Here is a 21,128-nt window from a genome sequence, read left to right as displayed (position 1 = left end):
TTCTTTAGCTTCTACATTGGACCTTTCAAAATCTCTACACTGCTGCCTGCAGTTTCTTCTCGTCTTCCTTGTACTGCATATGGTGCACATGATTCACTGCTTCGTGTTTTCCACCAACCTGTGATCCCTGTGCCTTTTTTCATAGGTCAGATAATTTAGAACACTTTTGTGCTTTTTCTCTCCATCTATTCAATAAAATATATTTAATTACTATATTTTCTATAGCAGGGTGCGTTTTATATAGGCATATTTTACCATATATTTATCTTACTAATAGCTTTCAGAAATCCTGCTGGCTGTTTCTCTCTGGTGGACTTTCCTGTAGGCAGTAATTGTCAGATGGTCTAGAAGATCTATCACTATATTGCTCCCCATGGATAAGAATAACTACTATAATACTGCCTCCTATGTACAATAATATAACTACTATAATATAACCCCCTATGTGTAGTAGTTGTTTTAGAGTAATTAGAGGTAATAAGACTGTTTTTAAAATATGGAGCTACACAAAGGAATGCTGCAACCTGTAGCCCCATATTTTACATTAGGGCGGCTGCAGTTCTCTTTCCTAACATAGGACTGCTGCCGCTCCATTTATAACATGCACAAAGCCCTGATTAAATACTTTAAATAAAAAGATTGATACTGTACATCTAATTCCTTCACCAAGAGGGAGTGGGAGAAGTCCTGTGTAAAGTTAAAGGACACCTGTGTCACTAAAGCAGTCTAGCTGCACATACCAATGTAAGAATCTCCCTAGCCCTCCCCCAGTTATTGCACTGTTAAATTTATAGCTTTATCTGAGCATTCTGCAAATGTAGAGGTCTGATCTGTGTGCGTTATATAAAAAAAAGAAATTATAATTATCACTGATGGCAGATTAAATATTTGATTCAATTGGGTAAAACCTGCAGTTTTTCCTTTGGATGACAAAAATAAATATTTCTCCACTTCAGTGTTTAACCCCTTAAGGACGCAGCCATTTTACAGCTTAAGGCTGGATTTTGGATTCTGACTTGCATCACTTTATATGGTTATAACATTTGAACTCTGTTACTTATCAAAGTGATTCCTGAGACAATTTTTTTCCTCACATGTTGTACATCATTTTAGTGGTAAATGTTGGCTGCTAAGTTTTTTTTTTTTGAAAAATTTGCCATTTTAAAAATCAAGCTATCAGAAAAAGCTTTTAGGAAGATTGTTAACCCCTTGAGATCTTCATAGTAATTGAATAAAAATGGAGGTGAAATTTAGAATGGTCAAATTTTGTCGTTTATACATTCCAAAAATTTACACATTTCCAAAAGATAGAAAGAGAAAACCCACAATACAATTTCTCCTGAGTACAGAGACCTCCCACATGTGGCCGTGACTTGTTTTATGGGCGCAAAGCAAGGTGCAGAAGGGAAGGAGCGCCCTGCAGCTGCCAGGATTTTAGTTACCTCATTGGTCCCTTTTGTAGTGTCACAATCACGGAGAATAGTCCCTTGGGACTAAAGTCTGTGGACTCCCTGGACCACCGCGGGGGATAAAGATGCTAGCCGCAACCCGGGAGCGGAGTCTAAGTGGACTCCTCGACTTCGCCAGAGCCCGCGGAAAAGCAGGATGGTCTTGCTGCGGCGGGGAGCCACCAGGTCGTTCCACTGGTGCGACTAGGCCCGCGGTGGCAGCCAAGGTAGGGACACGGGGACCACGGGAAGGCAGGACCTCGGAAGGACGGCTGGCAGGACCTCGGAAGACCACTAGGATACCAGGCCGCCACAGGATAACAGGAACACCACAGGAACACGGAAACACAGCGGTGTCTGAAAACACTTAGGAGACTCGGAGGTGTCTGGAAACGCTCAGGAAGGCTTTCTCTCCAGTAGAATGATCTGAAGATCCGTCAGGGGATACTGGGAGTTGGCAGGCTATATAGCCGAGCCGGGAATGCCAGAGCCAATAAGGAGGATGCTGGCCCTTTAAGGCTGGGAGAAGTCCGCAGGAAAGAAGCATGCGGCCTACACGCGGGGAGCCAGAGTACAGATTGGAGCCAGGAGAGGGTAAGTGAGGGCAGGGGAAGTGGGGACCACGGCAGCAGGCAAGGGTGCATCCGCGATCCGTACCGAGGATCGCTGGTGTAACCGTGACACTACCCCCCTCCTCAGGGCCCCTCTTCTCTTCTTCTTCAGCCCTCTGTTCTTCTTTCTTCGCTTCCTCCAATTCTTCTTGTTGATGAGACACCTTAGGAGGAGAGCAGGCATCGGGAAGTCTTGGGAAGCTGCAGGCTGGGTCGGCTCTAGGCACACCGGAGCGGCCTCAGGGGAGGCCGGTGGAGACTCTGGAGCGGCCTCAGGGGAGGCCAGTGGAGACTCTGGAGCGGCCTCAGGGGAGGCCAGTGGAGACTCTGGAGCGGCCTCAGGGGAGGCCAGTGGAGACTCTGGAGCGGCCTCAGGGGAGGCCAGTGGAGACTCTGGAGCGGCCTCAGGGGAGGCCAGTGGAGACTCTGGAGCGGCCTCAGGGGAGGCCAGTGGAGACTCTGGAGCGGCCTCAGGGGAGGCCAGTGGAGACTCTGGAGCGGCCTCAGGGGAGGCCAGTGGCAACTCTGGAGCAGCCTCAGGGGAGGCCGATGCAGCCGTGGGAAGCTGCGGAGTCACTGGAACGGCTTTTGAAAAGCCGAAGCAGCACTGGCAAGCTGTGGAGGCTGCAGAGTCCCTGGAGCAGCTCTGGGAAGCTGCAGAGTCTCTGGAGCAGCTCTGGGAAGCTGCGGAGTTTGGGGAGCCACTGGAGCAGCTGCGGAGCCACTGAAGCAGCTGCAGGAAACTTCGGAGCCACTGGAGCAGCTGCAGGAAGCTGCGGAGCCACTGGAGCAGCTCTGGGAAGCTGCGGAGGCTCGGGCGCTGCTGCAGCAGCTCTGGGAAGCTGCGGAGGCTTGAGCGCCACTGGAGCAGTTCTGGGAAGCTGCGGAGGCTTGGGCGCCGCTGGAGCAGCTCAGGGAAGCTGTGGAGGCTTGGGCGCCGCTGGAGCAGCTCAGGGAAGCTGTGGAGGCTTGGGCGCCGCTGGAGCAGTTCTGGGAAGCTGCGGAGGCTTGTTACGGACGCGCTGATACTATATACGTGGGGTTTATGTTGTGATTTAGATTTTTTGTAGCGTTATATTTCTCTTTAGATGTTATGGGGCTTATGGACATTTTTATTGATTTATTACTTTATTGAAAAACTTTTTTTTTAAACTTCTTCACTTTTTTCCACCATGGGACATGAACAAGCAATCATCTGATATTTTTTTTTTGAATAAGAGATTTGTAGATGGAAGCTAAAAAAACATTATCAATTATTTGTCTTAATCCAGAGGTAGCGTGAGTCTTCATTAGATATTATTTGAATCCGACAAGTAAACGGCAAGTTGATTCAAACCTCCCTGGATATACTTGTCTATAGCATTGCCTTGACAAAGAGGAGCTTGGGTTTGCCACATGCTTGTCAATGATGAAATAACACCACTCACTTGTTCTTTTTTTTTTTCTTTATAACTTTCTTTATTTTCAATTCGCTTAGACAAATACAAAATACACTTGATCACATTGTTAGACAAAGCAAAGACAATTAAACACCTTGCATTATATTCCCCTACCTCCTGACATTAGAAATGAAAAAAACTAAAAATACATTTCCATTTGTATTGCCTCTTATATCACTAAAGTTGGCTATGTGTCCTCTCCTATACTAAATGATTGTTAACACCTACCCATATTACAGATACAAATGTCTCACTCCTATTAAAAAATAATTAAAACATTATACACAGGCAGTATACCTATACAGATGAATACCAATGACAGCATACAGGACCACAGTAATAAAGTCATAATGCATGAATCAATTAACCCCTTAATGACCTCCCTATCGGGTTTTTACGGCGGTCATTAAGGGTACTTCTTCTGATGCAACACCTTTCTACGGCGGCGCATCAGAAGAAGTTTTCGGGACACTGGGTCTCGCTGGTGCCGGTGTCGGGCTGTGATATCACAGCCCAGACCCGGCACTAACACCCGGGATCGGAAAAACTCCGATCCCGGGTGTTTAACCCCTTGCACGCCGCGGTCAAGCATGACCGCGGCGTGTAAGCGAGTCCCCCGTGGATCGGACCCCCCCGGTGTGCTTACCGGGGGATCCGATCCCTCCTGCCGCTGCCCCGGGTTCCGACGAGTGACCCGGGGCTGTCGGCTCCTCTTCTCACCGGGTCCTGCCTTCCTGGCAGGACCCGGCTGTAAGTAACTTGAGAGCACAAAATAAGTATATATGTGTATACAGGAACCAAACAGTAGCTTTGCCCAGAAAAGGCGTTATATGCATAGGTGCCTACCAACCGTACAAATAGCTCCCAGATCACCACCGCAGCACCCCGACATATGTTTTGCCGTCGCTCCCTCAAGGAAGCTGACGCTCCATGGGATTTATATAAGGAGTATATGACATCCTGATAAATAAAAAGTTCAAAGCAGCGCTCAGAGTGTTTTTGACCCATCATGTATCCCAACATTGAGAATGCCTGAAGCCAATTATTGATGGTCTTAGCCACCTTCGGCTTCCTGTCCTATGGACATGAAGATAAAACCACACGCTCTTTATTCACTTTGTGCTGGTCCACAGAAATTAGAGACCAGATGTCCACATAGCCTTTGCACAATTTTTTTCCTTCACATCACTATACAAAAATATACTATGTTAATTAACAAAAATGCAGCATTTCACAGATATAAGTCCAACCTGTCTCTATCAGTCCTGCTGTACACAATTTCAGTTGCCCCTAGACACGACTTCTGACTTTAGGGTCGGGTGGCAGCCATCTTGGATGAGATTGTGCTGCTGAGATTACCGTGTCTTGTGCCTGTAGCAAAATGCCCTTCAGTCCTAGCATCGAAGCTCACAGACACTGATTCACTTCCTGGCAGGAGATTGTGAGGAGAGAAAAGCTGCGAACTACTAGCTACAAGGAGATAAGTGATCCGGGGGAAGGGGAATGCATTCACAGATCTGTGAGACTGAGAACAGAGATGTAGCAGAGCTGACTCTGTAATAGGCATCTCATGCATCTCTGATGTGCCTCATCTCTCTGTGTCAGTGTGTAAGTACAATGTCAGAAGCCAGATGAAAGTGCATATACACCTGTACCCTGATAATCTAACCACATCGTCATCCCACAAAACTAGAGGGATAATAATGTGTCTGCTTAGAGAGTCCCCGCTCACACCCTGGGATTTTGCACTGAGCACCATAGAGAGTAATAGGAGCTAAAACAGCAATAAAACTGAGTAAAATTGTACAGTAAGGGGGTTAAAATGATCCTTATTGTGTTAACATAACTAGGGGATTGAGATGTGAGAATTTTTTTTTTGTGGAAAAACCCCTTTAAACATGATGCTATTTTTGTTGTTGTAATAGTGGTGGTTATCATGTGGCAGTATTATTTGGCCCTTAAATAGTGTTCTTGTAGGTAATATTGTTGTAAATTACCGTGTTGGCACTTTGTGATAGATAAATGGGTTATGGCTTGCAGTTTGGGCACTCGATCTCTAAAAGGTTCACTATTGCTGCTATAGGGGATTGCATTCTGAAAGCATGAGATAAGGTTATTTTCAGTGGCCATTTTTCAGCCCTATTTTAATATACAAATTTAAATAAAGATTGGTATCAATTTTGTTCCAATCAGGTATGATAGATTCTAAAACACGGTTACTTACTGGGAGACATTTGGAAAGTGCTGCCCCGGTATAATACATATGGCCTCGCTTCCAGATGTACAAGCAGTCCCCCATTCCTGATCTCTAAAAATCAATTGTTTTATTACCACCTCTTGAAACTCCAGGTAAGTTCCTCTATGGTCCTGTTGCTCTATAGAGGATTTCTGTACTTGTGAAAAATTTTGTAACATTATTGTAAGATCCACCTATTCCTTTAACCCATTAAAGGAAATCTACCACTAGTTGGTAGAAAAATAACACTACACATACTTACCTATAGCCGTTTTCTTCACGATCCCGGTGCAGGTTTTCTTTAACCCCTTCCAGCTCTGGATTGGAGCCGAACCAGCATCAGGATCCACGGGGTGCCGGCTGTAGCTAACAGCCGACACCCCAATCGGAGTGGGCTCCGATCGCGGGTATTTAACATGCCTTCTGGGGGTCTTTCTCCCATGATCCCCCCGCACCTTCTTTGCCGATCGTTGCTATGGCAAGCCCTGGCAAGAACGATCAGACCCTAGAGCTGCCGGCAGACACTGCCTAAAAAATGGCGTCTCTCCGATTACAACGAAGATCTCAAGGAGTAGACAATCTTCCTAAAAGTCATTTCTGATAGGTTGAGGGGTGCAGATTTGAAAATGGGTTGGTTATATAGGGGGTTTTTATGTTAAATATGTAAACATTTCATTCAGAACAGTATTTATCCCCAAAATAGTCAATTCTGAAAATACAGAAAACTGATATTTGATTTGTAAGCCGCGTGACATCAAAATAAATTATCCAAACATTTAAAAAATTATGAAAATGTAAAGTAGACAAATGGGAAATGTTATTCAGCAACTTATTTAGGTGGTAAATCTATCTGCCTGAAAATGCGATGATTTCGAATTTTGAAAATGGCAGATTTTTTTAAAAAAAATCATCATTTTTTCTTTTTTTTGGAAATAAACGCAAAACTTATCAGCCAAAATTTACCACTAAAATGTAGTGCAACATGTGGGAAAAACAATCTCAGAATCGTTTTGATAAGTAACAGTGTTCAAAAGTTATAACCATATAAAAAATTAAGAGCCAGACAGGCTTTTAAAAAAAAGAAACCTGTACTCACCTCCTCTGTCGCTCCTGATGTCCTGCGCCCCTGTTTGTTTACAGGGATACGTAAGCCTGGCCAGGGAGATTCCGGCCGAGGAGGCCTGCCACTCCCATCCATCCCTATCTCACAGTACTGTATTAGGTGATGGGATATGGTGATAGGTGGGCGTGGCTGGCCTATCAGGCACGGATCATATGGACTGCGGAGCAGGACATCAGGAGCGATAGAGGAGGCGAGTACAGGTTTTTTTTTTTTTTTTTAAAAGCCTGGCTCCTAATTTTTCGACTCTCGAACAACCACTTTAACAGCCAAGAGTTGCGGGCATCGCGTCCTGTTTTTTAGCTTCTCTTTATAACTCTTTTTTTATACTGATCATAGCAACATGAACCCCTTAAAAACCTGTAACGCTTTAGTAAGTCACACATCGGCTGTGGATGTTGTCCCCACCAATTGCTTTGGGGGGACTGAAAACGTTAAAAAATAAATGAAAAAAAAACCTAAAATTTCAAATCCCCCCCACTCCCCTAGAACTGATATAAAAAAACAGTAAACATCAAACATGTTTGGTATCGCGGCATCACAAAATATCCGGTCTTTCAAAATATAATAACGGTTAGTCCCGGCGATTTACTCAATAGTGGAAAATAGCGCCCAAAGTCGAAAATGAAAAGCGATCAAAAAGGCTGTGCAATACTAAAAACAGTAGCATTAAAAACATCTCACAAAATATGACACCACCCACAGCTCTGTACACTGAAGTATGAAAACATTATTAGCGCAGGAAGACGGCAAAATGAAGATTTCTTTTTTTTACAGGTTTTAATTTTTGTAAATGTATGAAAACATTATAAAACCTATATATATTTGGTTATATACCGACCCAAAGAATAAAGTAGACCTGTTATTTGGGGCGCGCAGCGAAAGACGTAAAATCCAAGCCCACGGCGCAAATGCGTTTTTCCACCAATTTCACTGCATCTGGAACTTTTTTCCCGCTTCCCAGTACATGGCATGGGATATAAAATACCATCTCTATGAAGTGCAATTTTTTTACGCAGGAAACAAGCTCTCAGACAGATCCTTGCTTGTAAAAATGAAAAGGTTATTGATTTTTGAAGGTGGAGAGTGAAAAATGGAAACGCAAAAGTGAAAAAGGGCCTGGGCGTTAATGGGTTAGAACTATCTAATTATACTTTTAAACCTCCTATTAGTTGTCTTATTGTAAGGCAGAAAACTTCCTGAAGGGGTTAATCCCTATCTTGTTGAAAGGGGGTGTCACTTTCCCGGGTCACCTCTTTCAAAGGTTTACCAAGTACCTATACTCAAATGTTGTTACTACAACTGAAATTTTAGTCACACCATCCAAAATGACCAACTATTGTGCTTTCATTACACAAATCATTGTAATAAAGACCTGCGCTTGGCTCTGTGCTCGTGTACATGACGCATAACAGGACAAGACTGCTCCACAGTCTACGCGGAAGTCTGGCGTGCGCATGCGCCGAACGTACTCTCCTGAGGAACGATGATGCAATCATCCATGTAGCAGCCTAGCCATGTGGAGTGGGATTCTGCGATCGGCTGATAATGCCTGACCTCTGTGATGTGCAGTGAAACCCGATCCACATGGAGAGCTGAGGGGTCCGGACGCTGCCCGCTGCTGCCTCACACAGTCAGGCTGTGCACCTCCAGCGCAGAGTCTCTGATCAGCTCCAGACCCAGCATGGATGATGGAGAAGCCTGCCAGCCAGCACTGGGTCATCATGCAGCTCCCCCATATAGCCCTGGACTGTGCCAGCTCCTGTCCAGACTCCCCAAGAAGATCTTTACCTGGTAACTACCTGTACCGCAGGCATGATGGTGTGAACGGGAGCCTAATGTCATGTATCACCTGCTCCTGCATTGTATTATTACATCTATTACCATATGTGTGTATTGTGTAGTAGTAGTAGTGCAATACCAGGTAGTACACATTGTAGAGCTCCATCCTTGTGTGTTTATTAGTGAGTTTTTATGTGTTTGTTATTTTTTTATTTTAATTTCACAATTTTAGTTCAGCGTTTATTTATAAATATTGTATTTATTAATTTTAAAACCTTTGGTGTACATTTGGGGTTATTTATATGTGCTTTAACTGCCTAACCAGTGCTATTTAACTTTTTAAAAAGTTTTTTTTTTGTGTAAGTTTGTAAACTGAGGTCCTAGAGTACTTATCTTAGGGACTGTTACTGTAGAGAGGAAATATGAGGACCTGGAAATGAGATGCTATGAAGAACACAATAAAATCTGTACCGATCCTTTGCTTTGTGTGGTTGAAGTTATTGACTCTCCACAGGATTGGGGGGTAACTTGCTGATCATGGGGGTCCTTGTAAGGAGACTTACATGGAACAAGAGAATGAGATGAACAGCGCACATGTGTGGCCACCTACTCTTTTAATTTGGGGTACAGCCAGGACACCCCACTAATCAACAAGCTATACTCTGTACTGTGGTTGACTTGATAACATCTTTAATAAATTCTGGTACTATACTATGGAATAAATATTCTGATGCTTCTCTTATGACTCTGTGTCGTGCAATATCTTTGTTATATTTCTTGTAATTTAGAGCTGAAACACACAGAACCTGTGCGGGCTGGATGTCACCGGCCAACCACAGTGCAATGTATGGGGCTCTGTGGATCATAACGATCCATAATAATCTTTATATAACACTCAAAATCATATCCCGTGGTGCTATACATGATGCAGGGAGTCCTTTTATCATACATAATGCTGAGTTCTATTCTCTGCACTGTGATTGGTCTGTGATTCATGGAGCATCGGTTATAGGGGCTGTTTTACCCATTAGAAGTGGTAAGCCAAGGGGGTGTTACCAGTTAGGGGTGTGTGTCTCTCATGGTCTATTATGGCTTCTTGTGGGTACTTTTGACACTATGTTCTATAGCCTGTAATATATTGATTGTCAGGGACTTATTTTGGGGCTCCTGATGTTATGGCGCATATGTAACCATCCCCTAAGTATTTTGGATTTTTGTTGTACTGATATGACACCAGGACCTGAGATATGTTTAATGGTTTCCCATCCCAGATATTATCACACCGTCTTTTTTTATGTATCTCTTTTAATGGGGTGTTTTTAATATGTTTGTCATTACATGGTGTTATTAATAAAGATGGATGCATTTGTACCATTTCAAGTATTGGTTTCAGTATCCATGGGCCTTTTTAAGGTTTTGTAGGCTAATATGGTCATAGAATTATTCTGTACAAAGACTTCCCTAACTGGTACCACCCACTTGGCTAACTACAAGGAAAATAAAACTAAACAGTTAATCACAGCATTAATGCAGATGACCACATATGCAAAAAACAGTAAGGGATCTATGATAGCTTCAAATTTTACATGGTCTGATTATATATTATTAAATTTGTATTATAATAATTATATTATTAATACATTAAATTTAGTTTTTATTGTTGTAAAAGCCTCAGGGTATCTTGCCACCCCACCATCGTCATGCTATTCCCATCCATAATGACTGCCTTGTACTGGTAGTCTGTACTGGTTATGTAGAATATGGATAGGTTCCATAGGTATGTTCTTAAGTTGAATTTGTATGTAAATCGAAACTGTATATTTAATAATTGTAGATCCAGACAAAAAATTTTTCTGCCTCAGTGACAAGTGGAGTTTGAAATTTTTTTTTTGTTGTAATGGGACCAAGGATTATCAATAAAGCTCCATTACAGACACCTTACAGCTGATTATTGCAATCCGGGACTATAGTAAAGCATCCAGAGAGCTTCACCAGAGGTCACAGTGGGCAGAGGGGTCCGTATTTAACTAGAGGTAGTCTGTAAGTCGGTTGTTCTTAAGCAGAGGACAGCCCGTATTGACCAGGAGATGCCTTAGAGAGTTTTTATAGCGAGGATATACTTTTCCCTGGTGTCCCACTGTGTGGTATTGTTGTGCAGGATGTACACAATGACTGACCTCACCTGTGGAGCTAAGAATTTTTTTTTTTCCGTTTTGGTCTGAAGCAGGAAGTCCAGTTATTCTGTGTGGATTCAGACTCTGTATGTTCTGCGTAATGAAAGCTTATAATGTTACAACAAACTTTGCAAAAATCATAAGTACAAGTGATAATGTAAAATGTATGGATATATATTTATATCAGACGAATGACTCTTTTTCTCCTCTTGTATAAATTCCATGTTCCATTCCCTCTTGAAGCATGGTCACTCATTCATTGCTGATCTTGTGATTTTCAGGTATGTCTTGAAGACGGTGATCCTGGGACAGATGTTGTCTTTGTTTATATGTGGGACTGCGGTGACCAGTCAGTACCTTGCAGAAGAGTATAAGGTGGACACGCCGATGCTACAGAGTTTTATTAATTACTGCCTGCTTTTTCTAGTTTACACTGTTTGGTTGGCATTCAGATCAGGTATGATGGTCATTAATTTATCAAATAAGTATTATTTTATGTTGTTCTGTCATGTAAATAGCCAGGTATCTAAAATGCTAATGAACCCACTTAAAGGACATCTAGCACCAGGATGAAAGACTGTATGCAAATGAACCTGAGAGGATCTAGGATCCATTAAACCTTTAGGCTCATTTGCATACAGTCTGGTGGTAGATGCCCTTTAAGTGCTATGTAGGTACAGCCAGGGTATTCGGATGACCTGTGCCCGCATAAACTGTATTGCTTGTTAAAGGGGGTCTCCCAGCAGTTTATACTATAGAAACCTGTGGGTAGTATTAGATATTGGCCCTGGGGATTTGTGTAAAAATACTTTTGTGTGTGTGTAGAAGCAGAACTGTGAAAAATGCTTTTATATTACAGAATTGTAGCTAGACTTGGAGCATGGAGGGAGCTCCTCTCTGTGCTGTCCTATCTCATTCAGGAGTGCACCCCAGTTCTCCAACTACAATCCTGGAATATAAATGCTTTTTTCACAGTCCAGTTGCTAGTAATAACACATAAAGGTGTGCTTTAGGTCTGACATAATGGAGATTTATCAAAACTATGTGGCAGATTTATCACTGATTCTACGCCAGTTTTGTGGCATAGTATTGAAATCCGCCCAAATTTTTATTGAGTGCAATAATTTGTGATTTTAACAGTGACTATGCCATGTGGGCACGGTAGCCGGTGGAATGGGCATGCCCGGGGTGTTCCTCCCCCATGCCTGCGTAATTTTGAAAAACCAGCATAGCTTATCCCGGCGACCGTTTCACCTGCTGGATATACCAAGAGGCCTAAGTATCTTGATGTGTGCGGCAGGAACACGGGAGGCGTGTTGCTATCATATGCCAGCGCACGTTAAATCTCTCCCTGTCAGTGAATGCTGGAGGATTTTTCTGCTGAAGTGTAGGGCTACATTCACATTAACCATTACCATTACACATTACCCTATGGGGGACATATATATACAGCGTTTATACGTCCCCCATAGATGGCAATGGGCGCACGGCATTGTACGGGAGCGGTACCGTTCCATACCCGGGAGAAAGATAGGACATGTCCTATCTTTCCCTGGAATACGGCGCTGTGCCCCATGTTTCTCTATGGAGAGGGGCAGGGGTGAGCAGCGCTCATCCCCTCCTCTGCCCAGCACCCACGTGTACCCACCGTGCACACGTTAGTGTGAATTTAGCCTAATACTGTGGAGTTGTAGACCAGCTATTAGTTGGTCTAGTTTACGCCAGAATTTTGTGTCGCATGTGTAGTTGACCCAAGGCCACACCCCTTTTCCAGATGAGTCGGAAAACTGTCTGAAAGTATAAAGATCAATATATACAGTGTTTCACTTGGTGTACAAGTTGAAATATATAACCTGGATCTCTAAACATTGTCTTCTTACCCCACAGGAGAGAATGGGCTGTTACACATCCTGAGGAATAAGTGGTGGAAATATATTCTCTTGGCGATCGTTGATGTTGAAGCAAACTATTCTATTGTTAAAGCCTATCAGTTTACCACCATCACTAGTGTCCAGGTAAGGACCAGATGGCTTGTCTGTCTCAACTCAAGATACTTGCGTCATCCTATATTAGTCACATTGGTTGTCACATTGGATGGACTCTTGGTAGCCCAGTAGTTAGTTTTGCATCTCTGTGGCTTTTGGTTCTTCTCCCCACATCTGTTTTTTTCATATGACATTTCTGTACATGTATGGGTCCAAAGAGATTGGATTCCAGCTCCATTAATTTCCTACGATTTTATTTATTTTTTCTTAAATCCGATCATATTTATTACCTTTCTCCAACACATTTTCCGTTTACAACGCTGAATATGAAACCATAGCAAACACTGACCATCCCTCCCCACCCCTATTCCCATTCCCCGGTACAGTTTTCCAGAAGCTCGTAATTTGGCAAGTTAGTGAAGAGATAATTCCATTCCAGGTGTAGGCTGTCTGCAGATAATGCACTATACAAACGTAGCTAATCTCACCCCCTAAGACATACATACAACACTCGCATCGACAAGGACGTTGACGGTTATCCTGACCCTTGATTTATGCACACATAGCGTGACTACCCCAAACACTATACGAGTGAAATAAACCATATAGTTCCAGATGTGATTACTCAGTTTTGACCCCATCTTTTAGTGGATAACCCCTCTACCTTTCCTTTCAGCTTCTGGACTGTGTTGGGATCCCTGTTTTGATGGCTCTTTCCTGGTTTATTCTTCGCTCGCGGTACAGAGTGATCCATTATATTGCTGTTGTGGTCTGTCTGTTGGGAGTTGGGACCATGGTTGGAGCAGATGTGCTGTCCGGAAGAGAAGAAGGCAAAGGTTCGTTACGTGGTTAAACCATCGCTTCTTCTTCCATAAAAAGTAGCCTATATGATGAGCAGACCCTAATTTTTTATTTTCTTAAATTGCATTAAAGCAATCTACTATATAACTTCTGTGACCACTGGGGGACGAACTATTGGTGGGAGGAATGGCTTTCAGAAGCAGATTTAAAGGACATCTTCCACCAGGATGAAAGACTGTTTGCAACTGAGCCTGAAGGGCTCCAGACTCCTTTAACACCTATGGAGCCCCTAAGGCTCATTTGCATACAGTCCTTCATCCTTTAGATGCCCTTTTAAGAGGAGATTCATCAAGGCTTCTATTGGCATACAAGATTAAGTTGCAATTTCTTGTGTATGGCCAGGAATTTGCGATGATTTCCCCCTTATGCCGCACCACGATGTGTCAGTGCTTGATAAATCCCCCCCCCTTTTTTTTTTTTTTTTTACTGAAATGCTCTTTATTCTGATTGGTGTCCACCTGGATTCCCGTGGCAATATAGTGTTAATTGCTCAATGGGAGAGTGATTTTTGGATTCCATGGATTTTCTGTCTGTAAAGAAACTGGTCAATGTATTTTGTCTTGTTTGCCAGTTTTTTTGACGCACAAAGTAAGAAAAGGTTGCAGATCCCTTTGCGTGTCTTGGAATTTATAAATATTTACCCTGTTATGCCCTGCATACCACTTAAAAAAAAAAGTTGGTGATTCGGGCAACAGGGAGGGTAATTGCGAGAACACCCTGGCAAACCATATTTACTTTCACCAATGAAAACCGTGCAGGTAATAGCTGAAATCTATACTGCATGGGACCTGGCCTGATGTCAGCATGGGTGTGAGACACTGGGTGTCATTTACTAAGGGCCCGATTCACGTTTTCCCGACGTATTTCCCGAATATTTCCGATTTGCGCCGATTTCCCCTGAATTGCCCCGGGATTTTGGCGCAAGCGATCGGATTGTGGCGCATCGGAGCTGGCATGCGCGCGACGGAAATCGGGGGGCGTGGCCGAACGGAAACCAAACGGATTGGGAAAAACCGCCGCATTTAAAAAAAAAAAAAGAAAAAAAAAAGTGTTGCAAGACTTGCACTTCACTAGGAATAGGCCGGTGAACTTGAGTGCATTCCGGGGAACTTCAGCGCAGGAACTACCTTAGTGCATCCCGGCCGGATCCGAATCCACCGCAGAGAACGTGCCGCTGGATCGCGAATGGACCGGGTAAGTAAATCTGCCCCACTGAGTGGACAGTGCACTTAATTAAAAAAAAACCCTGATAAATGAATACTGGATGGGGCAGAGGGGGGCCCAATTCTATATTTTCAGACAGCAGATAGTTTAGGTTCACCCCTGACAACCTTGCCAGTCTTAATAGACTTAAGTCAAAGGCAAACGTGTGTACTAGCTTATGGCGGGTCATCGTTGTCTGTTTTTTTGGATTTGAAGTATATGGCTACTCTTAATGTGTTATTGAGAGATGGAGCATCACTTGTATAAAAAGGAATGAATAATGACGCAAGATCTTTTCTATCACATTGTGCAGTTGATGAATGGTGTGCAGTATCTCGGAGGATATCCTCTCTGGGGGACAAGCATTTCATGTTTACAGTCTCTGTGCACAAGCAGCAGATTATATCTCTGGCCAGCATCAGGGCCATGTTTTGATACTGCTGTATAAGGCTGGGTTCACACCACATTGTTTTTGTATACGCTTAGCATGTACATTGACAAAGAGTGGCAGATGGTGGCATGGTTGTTGTCTCCATCTGGCCACTATACGTCGTGTTCGTCCAAAAATATAGGTTGGAAGGACGTAGTAAGCTACGTCTTTTCATCCTGCAGCCTCGGGCTGAACGACTTATTTGCTTAGAGGAGGCAATGGACGGCTATGGGGAGCGGATGCAGTGTAATGTATCCCTCCTTACAGCCTCGCCAAGCACATATGTCCCTTGGCAGGAGGGGGGACCCGGTGATGTCACTATCATAATAGGACGGTCACATCGCTGGTGGAACACCCCATTCATCAGCAGCAGTCAATCACCGGCTGCTGCTGATGTTCACCCTTGACAACATATCCCACAGCATAGGCATACAGTAAGATAGTTATGTGCCATACCATGTAGGGCATGTCATTATCCTCCTGAAGTGTCCTTTCAACCTATGGCAAATAAAGTGGTGTGAACCTACTCTAATTGTATCTTGAGGAGGTTAATGTCTCTTTGTATGAAGGACTACTTAAAGGAGTGGTTGAGTCTTACGGAAATCTATTCATTCACTATATAATTATCGGTTACAGTAAATCAGAACTGGTTTGTTTATATTTAATGATTAAAAAGTTCTCACCTAGACCTTAGATCTACAGGCTGCTTTGCTCATACAAGGTTGCTACAGCATTTAAACCCTTACCGATGCTATAAGGGTGCGTGTTAACTATGTAAATGACTCCGGCAAAGCTGCCAGAGGCATTTAAATCCTGTGGGCACTGCCTTATCGAATTTGATCTCTGCACTCTGTGAAGTCATCGGGGGTGGAGATCAGTTACTATGACCGCCTCAGGTAGTACTCTTCGCCCACTCCAAAGCCATATGGCGTGGTCCTGATAATGATATAATGATAGCAAATTCTTACAGTGCGCAATTTCAGTGCTAATACGCCAGAAACTGCCATAGGTGTCTGCAGCAGGAGAGAATGGTCAATGGCGTCAAAGACGGAGTACAGAGTAGTTGTGTTTGGCCTTGGCGGACAGTAGGTCATTAGAGATTATGTTCAGGGTAGTTGTTATAAAAGAATAAAAAAAAGGTTTCACTTTCATCCTCGGATTTTCCATTTCCAACCACGGCTATTTCTTAATTTCTGTTGGTGGTATCTGAATCTGACGTCCTTTTTCCAAACAAGTGACTGCAGCAGCCAATCACAAGCTTCAGTGGTGACCTCATTACAAAGGGCATGTCACTCCTGTGGTCAGTATGGTGCCCTTTGTGAAAAGGTAATTGCTTAGGACCCATATAACACAAAATAGTTAAATTAATTTGTTTTATTAATTACATATTTTTTTCTTTATAAAATCGGACGATAAATGACTACAAAAGTGGAAAAATGTTCCCATTACAGTTTTTTAATAAGTAATAAAACTGAATAAACTTTTACCTAAATGTTATAAATATGTACAGCATCATTCCATCATCGTTACTGCACGTTTTGATACAAATGCAGAGGGTGCGTGTACTTCTGCAAACTAATCTGTCTTTTCTGCAGCTCTTTCTATATTCTGCATTCAGCTGACAGGCTGGAGGGGGACACAATTCAAACACTAATATCTCCTGAACCCTGGCACCTTTAGACACACTCCCCTTTAATATGATATAATGGGTATATGGATGTTTCAAAGAACCCAGAGATATCCACTTTTAAATTTTACTATTTTTTTTTTTTTTTTTTTTTTTTTAAATACAATTTTAAGTGGATATTTCTGGTTCTATGAAGTATCCATACACAATCACCATATCATATTAAATAGGAGATTGTGTTTCTAGGTGCCCAGGTTGAGGAGATATAGCCGTTTGAATTTGGTCACAGTCATGACGTTTATAACAGGGCATGTGAAGACAGGAGGTATATAGCCATATGGCAGTCGTGAAGGGGTTAAAGAAAGGCTCTATCCATCCACCCATTGACCATGCAAATTTCCGGTTATAAGTTAGAGGTGTCACTCGGTCAGAACTTCAAAGTCATGTGCCCGTTAGGTGCTAAGATTTCCTTGGCAAACTGTCAGACTGTTCCCCAATATTTGGTTCCTAAAGTTTTTGTGCTTTTCTCTCTCTACAGCTAGTGACATGCTGATCGGGGATGTGCTGGTAATACTGGGAGCCTGTTTGTATGCCGTCTCCAATGTTTCTGAAGAATATATTGTGAAAAACCTCACCCGGGAGGAGTTCTTGGGAATGCTGGGTCTTTTTGGCACTTTTATCAGTGGTGTACAAATGTAAGTCTATAGGATTGTGTCATAAAATTATCTGAAACAGAGAACTTCTATATCTTTAGCATATTCAATGGAGTTGGACTCCTGAAGGGCTCATTCACCATGTGCTTGCAGGGCCATAACCCTGGAGCAGTGGTGGCGAACCTATGGCACTGGTGCCAGAGGCGGCACTAGGAGCCCTCTCTGTGGGCACCCAGGCCATCACCCCAGCATGAAGTTCACCAGGCAGGACTCAAAGAATCTTCCTGGAGAATTTTCCTACAATGATAGACGAATTTGCCCTCCTCCTTTCAACTGCGTTGGTGTCTTTAGGAGGCTGAACGATTGAAAATTGTCAAAGAAAAAGGAGAAAAAAATTACTGCTTAAATTGCTGTGCTGGCACTTTGCAATAAAGAAGTGGCTTTTAGGTGAAGTTTGGGCAATCAGGCTCTAAAAGGTTAGCCATCACTGCCCTGGACTATCACACAGCCAGGTGGAGAAGAGGGGAGGGGTAAGTGCTCCTTACCCTTCTCAATAGGAGCAGGACAGCTTAGGACATGCCTATCTTTTGCCAGATTTGTGGCCAATCTTTTGCAGTGTGACCATCCGGCCAGGTCGTGAGACACTGTGCTTACTGTGGCATGAGCAGGTGCCATAAACCACAATGGTGGCCATGATCCGGACTCCTGAGACCTGCCTCAGCCAGTTAGTAGCCTCTTCGGACCTGGAGACAACAGAGGTAGCGACCCTCGAATGGTCAATGGATTTGACGTTCCATGATCTGAAGTAGGTCTTCTACCACCAGAATGAATGAGGACGAGCATAAACCTGCAAAGAAGAGGGAAGCAGCACACCTGAGAAGTGTGAAGATTTACTCACACAAGGGCAAGATGCAATGTTTCTTCTCCTCAATGGAGCAATTTTCAAGCCCTGATCCCTCTGCTCATTGTGCTGTTGCACCATTTTGTTTTTTTGGGCTTAAACCCTGATGTACCAAAGTGCTAAAAGAACTTAGATTAGGGTAAGGAAATCTGCCATCAGAATCAAAGATGGATATACAAGGGACACTTACTCATAGATCCAGGCACCATGAGTGTGGGAATTTTCTTATATTTGTTATCCATGGACTCCTTCCTTCTAAAATCAACTTTTACAATTATGCTATCAAGCTTGAAAAGGCTACTCGGCTGATTTGCAGAGCCCCTCTGTTCTACAGATTCACCGGCTAAAGCAAAAACCATGGCATATTTGGTTGCAATCCACAAATTTGTATAAAAACGTATATCATAGTAAAAAAGCGTCTTCTGTCAAAATTAAAAAAAAATTCTGAAATCACTGCCTACCATGCATACAAAAACAACTTTTGAATTCATACATACCACTACCCTATCATACAACTTTGGAGAAAACGGCAATAAACTTCAGAGGGTTATAGTTTCCAATCTGTGGAACCTAAAAGCTCACTTCTCCTCTTTCATATGAATCCAAATTTGTGTTACTTGGTGTCAGGAAACCAGAGATATTAACTGTTAAAGTGCAGTTGGTAGTGATTTTTATATGTAAAAATTGCATCCAAAATTCTCATTTTAATCCTGAGTATCTTGAGTTCCCTGATACCTAGAAACACATTAGAAGTGAGTTTCTAGGTGCCACAGAGCCGATGTTATAGCCCTCTGAAGGGAGGACGTATACCATACTTCCTTGGCTATACAGTCGCCACCATGTGAGAACATATGAGATACGTCCATGAAAGGGAAAGGATTATTAAAATTTTTTGTCAAAGATTACAGGTTGGCATTATAACCCCCCCCCCCCCCCCCCAATAGACTTTATGTTATCTGTAAATGTCTGATTTGTTTTTCTTTCCCTTTTGTTTCAAAGGATGGTGTTGGAATATAATTCTATTGGCAATATTTCCTGGGACTGGAGGATAGGTAAGTACTCTAGGCTTCACATTCGACATTTATGTCTAGCTAAAGCATTGTGGGTAGAAGGTAGTTCGGGTAGGATTTATTTAGTTGAATTTCAACATCTTACATCCTTTTTTTCTTTTATAGAGTTTTTTTTTATTTCTTATAGGAGGAAATAACATGTTTGTATTTGCTTTTATTGCAGGTCTGCTATTTGCTGTTTTTGCCCTTTGCATGTTTGGTCTGTATAACGTAATGCCCCTTGTAATACGAGTCACTAGCGCCACCTCTGTTAACCTGGGTATCCTGACTGCTGACCTCTACAGTCTCTTCTTTGGACTCTTTTTATTTGGATACAATGTGAGAACTAATTCTGATTTTATATTATTAATAGGATTTTATACTTTAATCCTGTAAGATTGGAAAAGTGAACATGTGTTCTGAATAGGGAAAGAAAATGATCCCATTGCCGGACATCTCTGGTGGCATCCAGGAAATACTGCATGAAATAATGTAGCAGTCTGCGCTATATTTTTCCACTTCATGCTAGAGAGTGCAGTATATCCTCAATGGAGGCCATTATAGCCCTTTCGGGATGCTTACACCTGTATGGCAACCATCCCTGGCCACTGCTGAGTGTACTCTTTGTTAACCGTTACATTACAATGGAAACACTTAGTTACAACAATCTGGAGACATCTGAAACCTTGACAGCCAATCACTGCCTGTTGCTAATGTTCACTCCTCCTCTTTCTATCCGGGGCGGAGCTAAATGATGCACAGTGGGACACTGCTCATACAGTGGGGTACATTATTGCCTTCTGTTGTAAGGATACATTAGGAATCCTCCGGATGTATCCTTACAATGGATAAAAAAAATCTTATGTGAATCCTGCTTTTAACCACTGAACTACGAAGTTTTTTTTTTTTTTTTTTTTTTCTTTTTTAGGAATGTTGTAACCTTTCTTTTTGTCCTTTTTCCTGTTTCAGTTCTCTCTTCTCTACATCCTGGCATTTGTCGTGATTATGGTGGGATTCATCATGTACTGCAGCACAGCCACTTACCACTTGGAGCCGACACAAGCGCCGCCTGGTGATGGGATTGAGAATAGCGCTATGAAAGATGAAGAGACGCCGCAGGAGCCGGCCACACCTCTGCAGTACATCCCCGGGGAGCTCTCCACAGAGCGCCTGGATTAAACACAGCCACGCCTTATTGCCTTGACACGTTTTTTATATGAAATGAAGAAATTTTATTACGCTTTCCGCCATTCCTTAGTGCCAGCATTCTAGCTACGGAAATATTTTTTTTTTATAAGGGATCTGCTATCCACATGCAGTTACTTTCTATACGTGGAACCTATGAAGATCTGCTTTAGTTTTTGTGACTGAATACTTATTCCTAGATTTTTTTTAATTTTTTTTTTTTTTTAACTTTTGCAGTATTTTTTTAATATAAATTTTTTTTTTTTTAGAATAGTGAAAATATCAACACTAGTGTATTACTTTTCAATGGCTGCTAGTTTTTCGTCTTTTATTTCATTAATCGCCAGGATCCCTCCAGAGTGACTACCTGGAATTATCTTCTCCTTATGGTCAGTCCTTTTTATATATATTAAAAAAAAAGATA

General features: G+C 42.6%; 1 protein-coding gene across 1 annotated transcript; it reads left to right on the top strand.

The window, feature by feature from the left end:
• Nucleotides 1-8,319: 8,319 nt before the first annotated feature.
• SLC35F2 (solute carrier family 35 member F2) lies at nucleotides 8,320-20,920 on the top strand. Its single transcript, XM_072134232.1, has 8 exons — nucleotides 8,320-8,648; nucleotides 11,092-11,267; nucleotides 12,698-12,825; nucleotides 13,472-13,631; nucleotides 17,455-17,611; nucleotides 19,470-19,522; nucleotides 19,704-19,858; nucleotides 20,489-20,920. The coding sequence occupies exons 1-8, from the start codon at nucleotides 8,419-8,421 to the stop codon at nucleotides 20,696-20,698; spliced, it is 1,269 nt and encodes a 422-aa protein (XP_071990333.1). The 5' UTR covers nucleotides 8,320-8,418; the 3' UTR covers nucleotides 20,699-20,920.
• The last annotated feature ends 208 nt before the right edge of the window (nucleotides 20,921-21,128 follow it).

This window comes from Engystomops pustulosus, chromosome 2 (assembly GCF_040894005.1).
Source record: "Engystomops pustulosus chromosome 2, aEngPut4.maternal, whole genome shotgun sequence".
Lineage (NCBI taxonomy): Eukaryota > Metazoa > Chordata > Amphibia > Anura > Leptodactylidae > Engystomops > Engystomops pustulosus.
This window is presented reverse-complemented; position numbering and strand designations above follow the sequence as displayed.

Coding starts and splice junctions, on each gene's coding strand:
- SLC35F2 (XM_072134232.1), top strand. CDS start 8,419: ATGTGCAGTGAAACCCGATCCACATGGAGAGCTGAGGGGTCCGGACGC. Junction 12,826..13,471: donor CCACCATCACTAGTGTCCAG/GTAAGGACCAGA, acceptor CTTTCCTTTCAG/CTTCTGGACTGTGTTGGGAT. Junction 13,632..17,454: donor CGGAAGAGAAGAAGGCAAAG/GTTCGTTACGTG, acceptor CTCTCTCTACAG/CTAGTGACATGCTGATCGGG.